The sequence below is a fragment of the Misgurnus anguillicaudatus genome, chromosome 2, assembly GCF_027580225.2.
Source record: "Misgurnus anguillicaudatus chromosome 2, ASM2758022v2, whole genome shotgun sequence".
Classification (NCBI taxonomy): Eukaryota; Metazoa; Chordata; class Actinopteri; order Cypriniformes; family Cobitidae; genus Misgurnus; species Misgurnus anguillicaudatus.
This window is the reverse complement of record NC_073338.2, coordinates 2,651,004-2,661,925: the sequence shown is the minus strand read 5'-3', so window position 1 is coordinate 2,661,925 and position 10,922 is coordinate 2,651,004. Positions and strand designations below refer to the sequence as shown.

The 10,922-nt window shown below is 41.1% G+C and overlaps 1 protein-coding gene across 1 annotated transcript in view; it reads right to left on the bottom strand.

Moving 5' to 3' along the window:
* Window positions 1-1,517: 1,517 nt before the first annotated feature.
* Window positions 1,518-10,922, bottom strand: part of adcy1b (adenylate cyclase 1b) — a 579,599-nt gene continuing 570,194 nt past the window's right edge. Inside the window, exons 20-21 of the mRNA XM_073871739.1 lie at window positions 2,791-5,421; window positions 1,518-2,330 (exon numbers count right to left, since the gene is read on the bottom strand). Of these exons, the coding sequence (XP_073727840.1) occupies window positions 5,068-5,421 (354 nt within the window). The 3' untranslated portion in view covers window positions 1,518-2,330; window positions 2,791-5,067. The remainder of the gene's footprint in view (window positions 2,331-2,790; window positions 5,422-10,922) is intronic.

Below are 10,922 nucleotides of genomic sequence, written 5' to 3'. Positions count from 1 at the left end.
GCAGATACACACACATGCTGTTGAATTTTTTTTTCACCAAACAAGTCACAACGCCACATCACAGGCAATATATTCCCTTGCCAGACATCGAGGGAAGAAGCGCCTTGAGCGCCTAATTCAAAATTGCACCAACATCAATCCCATCACATCTTCCATAGCCTGCAAAAGAGGCATGCGCACAAAGGGCTGCTGGTCATATACCTTCCATATAACTCTTCTATGGGGTTCAAAAATGGCGAGTATGGTGGGAGTTATTGCATGATAAATGTTTGGTAGTCAGCAAACCAGTTTTGGACTGGGGCTGATGAAAGCTCACGTTGTGCAATACTACAACATACCAGTTTCTTTGGTCTGCATCATTCATACACTCTGATGGTATGAGAATGTTGTGGAGTCTTTCTAGAAATGTGAGAATATGGGCTGTGTTGTATCAAGGTTGGCATGACGGTGGAGGACACCATCCATAATGGAGATGGCAGCACACATTGTGATGTTCCCACCACGTTAGCCAGGAACATCTATAATGGCTCTGTGGCCAATGACGTACCTGTGGTCTTTTCTAGTGCTTACATCCTGATTGAAGTGTTAACAATTAACCATTCAGGTGTTTGGGCAGGTGGCACATATATTGGCCATTTAGCTCGTGTAGTGTCATTTTGAATGGTAGTGTTTTGAAAAGGCAAACATGTGACTTTATGTCAGATTGTTGTGTCTTGTGCAGAGAATCGTGTTCAGTGCATTTAAAAAGTGACATTGTGAATTGCAAAATGTGTGTAAAGCAGAAAATGTGTTTAGACTTTTAGAGACTTGAGAAGAGGTGTTGCTCTCTGTGTGTCAGTTTAAATAGTTGTGCTGTTCATGTAATTTTAGTGTGTTAGCAATTGGAAAAAACTGTAAAGGTCATCCAAAGGCAGAGTGCAGTATCTGCATTTTGGGAGTCAAGGGTCACATTGGTGGTCATGTTTTTTTTTCTATAAAAATTTCTTCCTAACAAGGCATTACATGAATGCATTACCACTAATCTACCCACAACATGTTTGGCTGGCTAGTGTAAAAACTTTAAAGCCATTTTTCTCAGTTTCAGTGTTTGCGTAGATACTGCACTCTGCCTTTGGAGGGCAGTATAAGTGAGGTTTAGCACATGATGTTATCTGTTTTGACATGCTGTGTGAAAGCATTTGTAAATTTGACATTTGTTTGAGCTTGTGTGTAAAAGAAGTTCAATCATTTTAAATTTGTGTTAATTTTATGTATTTTGTGTCAAACCAACAAGAAATGTCTTAATAGCAGTGTTGGGCAAGTTACTGAAAATTAGTAATTAGTTACAGTTACTAGTTACTTCTTTTAAAAGTAATTGAATTACTCTATTAGTTACTGTATATCAAAAGTAATTAGTTACTAGAGAAAGTAACTTTTAAGTTACTTTTATGTCTGCTTTTTAAATGTAAATATGAACAGTAACTAAACAGTCAAAGAACATTTTTTAGACTTATTTATTGTAATCTCAACAGGTAGTTAAACAAAATAACTGTCTCAGTCATTTACCAGTGTTTTTACCACATAGGCCCAATTAAATAAAAGTGATTGGCCTACAGTAGGCTATTAACAGTTAACACTAATTAAAAGAGAAAACAAATTTGCCTTGAGGTGCTGCATATAATTGCTGCATATAATTGAATATGTAATTTAACAAAAGGTTAACCAAAAATTTTAACAAACATGCCTCATAAGGCAAAGCTAAATAGAGATAAGATGAGATTCTCAACAAACATTAAAATGGGCTAACAAGTCTCATCTCTCACCTCTGACCAGTAGCCACAACATTGCTAGCTCTCAAACCAGTCATTGTACCTTAAGAGAAGAGGCTTCTTAAACTTTTGGTCTGAGAGCCTATTCCTCTTTGGAGAGAGAATCAGGTTCCCAAGGCTAAAGAGTCTTTCCACAGGGGCACTGGATGGAGTCGCTGCATTAAATTTAAGTGATACTCTCTTTATTGTTGGAAACTGATTCAGAGCATCCATCCCTGTGGCTCCCGATTTAAAGTAATCAGCTACTTCATTTTCAACAGAGACAAAGGCATCCTCCTCACTTTCATCAAAGCTAAAGAATTCATCCTCTTTGGTAAATGGTCGGCGCTGTGTTGTTGCAGTTTCCCCTGGATGCTCATCCTGCTCTGGGACATATTTTCTGCATTCTGCTACTAGACTTGCTTTTACCAGGTCCTTCCTCTCCTGGTCATGCAGCCAGCGTAACTTGAACTTGGGTAGGGTCGCAGCAGCCAGTAGAGCATCTTTATCCTCAAGAACACGTGCAAATCGGGTTTTAATTGCCTGAAATACATGACACAAAAGACTGAGTATTAATAAAATAACACACACAAAAAAAATATGTTTTATTATTTTTTATTTTACAAAAACAATAAATTGTACAGTATTTACATTAAATATTTAGGGGGAAAATCTTAAAATTTAAACTTTAACTATTTACAATAATGTTAATGTTGATGTTTACGAATTTACAACAATGTTAATCAGTTAGACAGATATAAAAACGCAAACAAACTGCTAGGAATGTAAACAAAGCAGATGACAGGTGTGATGACAACGCAGCAGCAACAAGTTGTGAATTACTCGTCAAGCCTATAAGCACCCGCGTATCAATGGAATCGTCTGACCATTGGCTACACATTATGTATGACGAAAATACAGGGTGCATATTTTACTGGAAAGCAACAATGGAAACAGCGGAATATATATAATAATAAATGCAAAATAAAATAGCAGCTCTTACCTGAACAATTGCCTCTGGTAGACCATTAAGGATTGCAAGGTGTTTTTTTAATTCCAAAGTCTTTGACATTAACGTCTCCAGAGTGGGCAAGAGTGTTCCGTAAAAACAATTGTCCTCTCCTTGCAGAATGTCAAGAGCCACAGTAAGCGGCTTCATCACAACACAATACTCTTTAAGGACCTGATGTTCCCTTTCACTGATGCATTTCAGCTGAAGTTGGGAAGATATTGTATTCAATTCAGCCACAGGTATCTCAGAAATTCGCGCTACCGCATCATAGAACGAATTCCACCTGGTGGTGCAAGGTACAAGCAGCTTCTTAGCAATAATGTTGGTGACAATCTCCGAAGCCACCGTTGACCGACTTGCCTTGTTCCACAGCCCTGCGCATTTTGTGGTAGCATTTCTGTAGATAGATTTTGTTTTCGGCATTGACATTAGCCACTTATCGACATCAGTGCATGAGATGAGGTTCAATGTGTTCGATGCGCATCTGTGATTCGGGGGTAAAACCACGTCATTGTCATCGGCAGCATTATCTAACACATCCCCGATGTTTGTAAAAGTCGCCTCATCCTCCTCTAAATGATCTTCAGTGTCTGACTCGGGTGGCTGGTACATTTGAAATGCCTTGACAAAATTAGACCCATTGTTAGTAACAGTTGCAGTCACTTTGAAAGATAGACCATAGGACGAGTGGATGTTGTCTATTTCGGTTGCAATAATGTCATACGTATGTCGGCCCTTAAATCTCTGGCATGCCAGGGCTGATTTCCCACGTAGCATGTTGTTCGGATTAATCCAATGTGCAGTTACACCTAGAAAGCTTTTATTGTAAGCAGTCCAGATGTCTGCTGTGGTAGAGACATGTTGTAAACCCTCAAATGTTTTTTTTAGCTCTACCTGCATTTTCGCATATTCTCTGTCTAAATAGCTGGAAAACATCTTCCTGCACATGTGCTCCGAGCCTTCATTTATAGTCACGGGAATTTTGCTTATTAGTTGCCTAAAAGCAACTGACTCGACAGTTGACAGAGGAAGCATGTCATCGACGACATATCTCGCAATCAATTTATTCAGCTCTGCTTGGCTTATCGGCTGCACTGGAGTACGTGTAGACCTAAAGTCTAGCTTTGGTTGTTTGCATGGAGTGGCGCCTTCAACATCTGTAGGGCTGGAGTCTTTAGCTACTAGCTTTGTCGAAGCGTGCTGTTTTAATAGGTGCTTCATAAGATTTGAATTGCTATTCTTAGACGTGGATAGGTTCTTTGCACCTGCACACAATTTACAACTCACCACTACATTTCTTTCCTTATTTTCGACGAGCGAAAAGTAATGTCCATATTTCCAGGAGAGAAAGCTGATTCTGTCTGCACTGTCGGCCATGATGAAGTTTAATGATTCATTGCGCGAAATGCGCGCCCACAACGATGCGGTGACGTTACGTTAGATCAGAAATGTCGTGTCTGCAAGTATTAATTTTTTACAAAATAACGTGAGAAACGCGAGTAACGAACTCATTTAAATTTCAGTAATTGTAACTGCGTTACTCGATTTAAAAAAATACTTCGTTAAATGCTCGTTACCGCCAAAAGTAGTGGAGTTACAGTAACGCGTTAGTCCCATCACTGCTTAATAGTATAGCCTACACAGGTGGATGTAGTGCTAACTGTGTTAAGAGTTTTGGAAACTTGTAAAAAGTATTGAAAAATCTGTCATAGCAATCGTAAAAAACTGTAAAGCAACAAAAAGTGTTAATAGTATAGCTTACATAGGCGGATGTAGTGCTAACTGTGTTAAGAGATTTGGAAACTTGTTAAACGTATTGAAAAGTCTGTCATAGCAATCGTTAAAAACTGTAAATTCTTAAAACATAAAATAGGATTCTCAACTTGGCTTTCAACTATATTTTTTTAAGTGAAAAAGAATAGTCAATACGAAACAAAATGTAGGGTGAGAGTTGAGTTTATCAATTGGGTTGTTGTTCCATACCAGGAAGAAGCAAGGGTTACATCCCTGAAACTCCATAATACCTATTTTGAGGAGGTTATTTGACCTGGATATGCAGGTTGAAGATTAGGTAAATTAATTGTCAATTTGGATTTAATGTTTAAATTAACTGTATTGTTAACCAAAGAACCATCATGCTTACAAAAGGAAGACAATTCTTGCATTCTTTAACTTCTTTGACTTGCCAAAGTTATACATAACCTTTTCACCCATCTTTTAGATCCATGATTTTTGTTGTCAATCACTGGCATACTGAGATCTGTCATGCTACATGTCCTTTTCATCATATTTGGTCTCCTGTTCTCCAGTAAGCATGTAGTTGGCATCAGTGCTGGCACTGTGACAGTGTGTCCTTTGGATATTGCTCATGCTGACCATTGCAGCAAGGCCTGATGTGACAGAAAAAGTACCATCAGTCTTGGTTTGTGCAATACTGGTGCGAGCTATGGCGTGAATTCTTCGCTCTAGACCACCAGTGTGATGTGGTGCTCTGTTGCCTGCATCCTGGGATTTGCCCTCCAGGAAATAAGTAAGCATCTGTCCTTTGCCTTTTACAGTGACATTACCACGACACACCAGATCATAGTTGTTCTGAAGCAAGTGGTAGATATCCTCTGTAACCTGGAAAGAGGGTACATTCATTAATAACTTGAAAAGCTTTTGTGGCAGACCTCACATGTTATGGACAAAGATAAAAAAGTAACCCAAATGTCTGTTACATACAGTATGTAACTTTGGTTCTCTGAAGAGGAAGCAAGAGAGCTTACAGTATAGGAATACCAGCAAGTGTTGATGATTGTCTGAAGACCATACTAGCTAATGGCACTGGTGCCTCCTCTCTGAGACACTACATCACCATTCATCATTTGGCAACGAGAGAAAGTCGTAACCAAGCAGAATTGGCCAACTATGCAGTGTTGTATTCCATATTCAGACCCTAAAATAAAAAAACTGCTGGGCTTACTTAAAGGGACAATAAGTAGGATTTTAGTGGTGAAATTGTATTTTGCATTCAAACGAATAGTGCTCTCTAGCGCCTCGCTTTTCCAAATGCGTGTTGCCACTATGGTAGCCATTATGTATGTTCTGAATGAAAACATGTTGTGGAAACGCTAGTGCTTTTTGTCCCTCTCTGCTATTATAGTTAATCAATACGGCGGAATGACATGGAAGCCTCCTTGGACTAACCCGTTCAATGTAAGTAAAGAGAAGGGGCCTCATTTATAAAATGCTACGTAAAAACCATCCTGCATTTGATCTTACGATCATTTAACAAAAATGCGTGCGTGTGATACATAAACCGAACGTACGTGCAGAAACCCCTTTCAAATCTATAAATCACAAATGAACTTGAACTTGTGCGCGCAGCCGAGCGTTTCAGAACTTCTTAATTTTAGACATGTAAAAGAGTGCTTGTCAATGTTTAAACCCAATTTCAAACAGCAAGAATGGCTTATATTTCCAAAAACCTGCAGCAATCGGACAAGCAAAAGCGCGTACGTCTGCTCAGACCCTGACGTGGCGCTAAGCACTTTTCTGTCACGATCGGTTAACACCGGAAAGTAGAAACAAAAGGATGAACCCAAACGCAGAGGAATGTATGAAAATATAACTATGAATTTATTTACAGTAAACAAAAGAAACACCCACGATGGGGTAAAACAAGGGATAACAAACAATGTGATGAAACACAAATAGACACGGGAATAATTGAACAGGTCACAGAATACATGAACACTGAACTACGACAACGCACGCCCACCACACAGAGAACACGAGGGCATTATATAGACAGCACATCAATGGGGAACAGGTGAACATAATTAATCACTTAAGACACGAGTACATAAGGGAGTAGGGTAAAAGTGACAAGACACTGGGAACACGTGTTACACATACCTGATGTGAAAACACACGTATTCCCACATAAACACAATGCTGCCATAGTCTTGCCCTCTAACATACCGCCTGGATAATAACCAGGGTCAGGCAAGACTATGACAGCCACAAAACACTGGGAACACGTGTCACACAGACATGATGTGAAACACACGTGTTCCCACGTAGACACAATGCTGCCATGGTCTTGCCCTCTAACATCCAACCTGGATCATAACCAAGGTTAGGCAAGACCATGACAGCCACAAAACACTGGGAACATGTGGAAGCCACACAACTATATGCCTCCACATGCTCCCACACAGAACATAGTACTGTCATGGTCTTGCCAGATACACTCAAACCTTAGTCTAGTACAAAGGATCTGGCAAGCCCATGACAGTACCCCCGTCTTTAAAGACGGATACCAGACGTCACAACAAAAACAAACAAAAACATTAAACACGAGGAACGAAAGACTGCACAACAGAAGACAACCACGACAACATTACCACAAACAACAAGGGTAAACAAACATATGTGACAAACGCAAAAACAGGGGGAACAAAATGTCCACGGTGAACATGAGTCTCAAAGTCCCGCGGCTGAAATGCCGGCTGGTGACGTGTCCCCGGCTGTGCCGGCGGGTGACGTGTCTCCGGCTGCGCCGGCGGGTGACGAGTCTCCGGCTGCGCCGGCGGGTGGCGAGTCTCCGGCTGCGCCGGCGGGTGGCGAGTCTCCGGCTGCGCCGGAGGGTGACGTGTCTCCGGCTGCGCCGGAGGGTGACGTGTCTCCGGCTGCGCCGGCGGGTGACGAGTCTCCGGCTGCGCCGGCGGGTGACGAGTCTCCGGCTGCGCCGGCGGGTGACGAGTCTCCGGCTGCGCCGGCTGCGAGGCTCTCCTTGTCCTCCTCCTCCTTCGTCCGGACACCGGAAGCTCTGAGAGGCCACTGGTCACTGGGGTAGTCTCTAGCTTCGGGGAGACGGGAGTCGACCTCCCCATCCTGATGGCCCCGGTCATAATACCCCTCACGCTGGACTGGGTCTGGCGGTGTCCAGCAGATCCAGTATGTGTCCGCCTGGCGTTGGTTTCGGGTCCGCATACGAGTGGGTCATAAAACTCGTAACCCGACTCGTATGCGGGACGGGAACCTCTTCCCCGAATGGCCAGGCGGCTACCAGCAAACATCTTCGCTGGGTTCAGTTTGGTGCGTGCGTTCTGTCACGATCGGTTAACACCGGAAAGTGGAAACAAAAGGATGAACCCAAACGCAGAGGAAATGTATGAAAATATAACTATGAATTTATTTACAGTAAATAAAAGAAACACCCACGATGGGGTAAAACAAGGGATAACAAAACAATGTGATGAAACACAAATAGAAACGGGAAATAATTGAACAGGTCACAGAATACATGAACACTGAACTACGACAACGCACGCCCACCACACAGAGAACACGAGGGCATTATATAGACAGCACATCAATGGGGAACAGGTGAACATAATTAATCACTTAAGACACGAGTACATAAGGGAGTAGGGTAAAAGTGACAAGACACTGGGAACACGTGTTACACATACCTGATGTGAAAACACACGTATTCCCACATAAACACAATGCTGCCATAGCCTTGCCCTCTAACATACCGCCTGGATAATAACCAGGGTCAGGCAAGACTATGACAGCCACAAAACACTGGGAACACGTGTCACACAGACATGATGTGAAACACACGTGTTCCCACGTAGACACAATGCTGCCATGGTCTTGCCCTCTAACATCCAACCTGGATCATAACCATGACAGCCACAAAACACTGGGAACATGTGGAAGCCACACAACTATATGCCTCCACATGCTCCCACACAGAACATAGTACTGTCATGGTCTTGCCAGATACACTCAAACCTTAGTCTAGTACAAAGGATCTGGCAAGCCCATGACATTTTCCACGTCAAAGACAGTTTTTATAAATATGGACTTTGCCATGGATTTTTGCCTACGCACACTTTATGATCAAATCTGTGCGTACGCACGCTTTATAAATAAGGCCCAAGATCACATAAATCCCAGCACATAGAGTTTATTTTACCAGAGTATCAACATATTTCGACTGTGTCTGTTCCTCGAACAAACAAATACAGAGCACAGTTTACCTCGCTTCGTACAAATCTCATTAATATAAAATTAGAAAACAATACATTAACAGATGAAACTCAAATGTTAAAATTCGACCTTCTTAACATTAGATCGCTTACCAATAAAGAACCTATTATCAATTAAATAATTACAGACCAAAACTTACATGTGCTATGCTTAACAGAAACCTGGCTTAAAGCAGATGATTACATTAGTTTAAATGAATCCACCCCACAAGACTATTATTATAAGCACAAACCTCGCTCAAAGGGGAGAGGGGGTGGTGTAGCTACAATCTACAATAAATTATTCAAAGTAAACTATAAATCTGAACCAAAATTTAATTCATTTAAAAAATGTTTTTAAATATTGAAATAACTGATCATAGCGAATAATAATACATATGAAAAGTTCAGGCCCCACCATAGCACAGAGACCGCGCTGCTTAGAGTTACCAATTACCTCCTATTAAAGGGATAGTTCGGCCAAAAACGATATTAAACCCAACATTTACTCACCCCCAAGCTGTCAGAGTTGCATATGTCCATCGTTTTTCAGACAAACACATTTTCGGATATTTTAGAAAATATTTTAGATCTTTCAGTTGATTAAATGTAATGTTATGGGGTCCACCCATAGTCCATGACCTTCAAGTCCAAAAAAAGTGTGTCCATCCTTCACAAATTAAATCCAAACAGCTACAGGATGTTAAACAAAGGTCTTCTGAGGGTAATCCACGCGGTGTTGTTGTAGAAATATCCATATTTAAAGTTTTATTAACGTAATTAACTACCTTCCGATAGCGCCGTCATCTTAGTCGCGTCTGCATTCAGGATGAGTGCTTACGCAGCCTACGGAGGCTACTCTGCTGCTGCTCTGTGCCCCCGCCCTCCGAATTTGTCATATGTCACTAAGAAAAGTACGTACACTACGCTAATACTCTCTCCTGGGTGCGGAGGAGTCTGGGATGGCGGCGCTACCGGAAGGTATTTATTTTCGTTAATAAAGTTTTAAATATGGATATTTCTATAACAACACCGCGTGGATTACCCTCAGAAGACCTCTATTTATCATCCTGGAGCCGTTCGGATTTATTTTGTGAAGGATGGATGCCCTTTTTTTGGACTTGAAGGTCATGGACTATGGGTGGACCCCGTAACATTACATTTAATCAACTGAAAGATCTAAAATATTTTCTAAAATATCCGAAAATGTGTTTGTCTGAAAAACGATGGACATATGCTACTCGGACAGCTTGGGGGTGAGTAAATCATGAGTTTAATATTGTTTTTGGCTGAACTATCCCTTTAATAGGAGGTAATTGGTAACTCTAAGCAGCGCTGTCTCTGTGCTATGGTGGGGCCTGAACTTTTCATATGTATTATTATTCGCTAGGATCGGTTATTTCAATATTTAACAACATTTTTTCAAATGAATTAAATTTTTGTGTGGTGAAATCTCAATCCTTATATTACTAGACCTTAGTGCAGCCTTTGACACAATAGATCACAAAATCTTACTCAATAGACTACAAAACTATGTTGGTATTAGTGGTCAGGCGTTAGCCTAGTTTAGATCGTATCTAACCAATCGATATCACTTTGTTTATGTAAATGAGGAAGAGTCATACCACTCCCCCGTTAAATACGGCGTACCTCAGGGATCAGTTCTAGGCCCTATTCTATTTGCGTTATATATGTTACCTCTAGGAGACATTATCAGGAAACATAACATAAGTTTTCACTGCTATGCGGATGATACCCAGCTTTACATCTCGTCACATCCTAGCGAAACCCACCAGTTTTCTAAGCTAACAGACTGCATTAGTGATATTAGGGACTGGGTGGCACATAACTTTCTTATGCTAAACTCCAATAAGACAGAGATACTTATTATTGAACCGAATCGCTACAAAAATAATATGTCAGATTACAAGTTGCCCATAGATGGCTGCACAGTGGTGCCATCTTCCACGGTTTAGAATGTAGGCGTGATGTTCGACAGCAATCTATCTTTTGATAGTCATATCTCCAACGTCTGCTGCACAGCATTCTTCCATCTTAAAAAAATCTCAAAAATACGGCATATGCTGTCTGCATCAG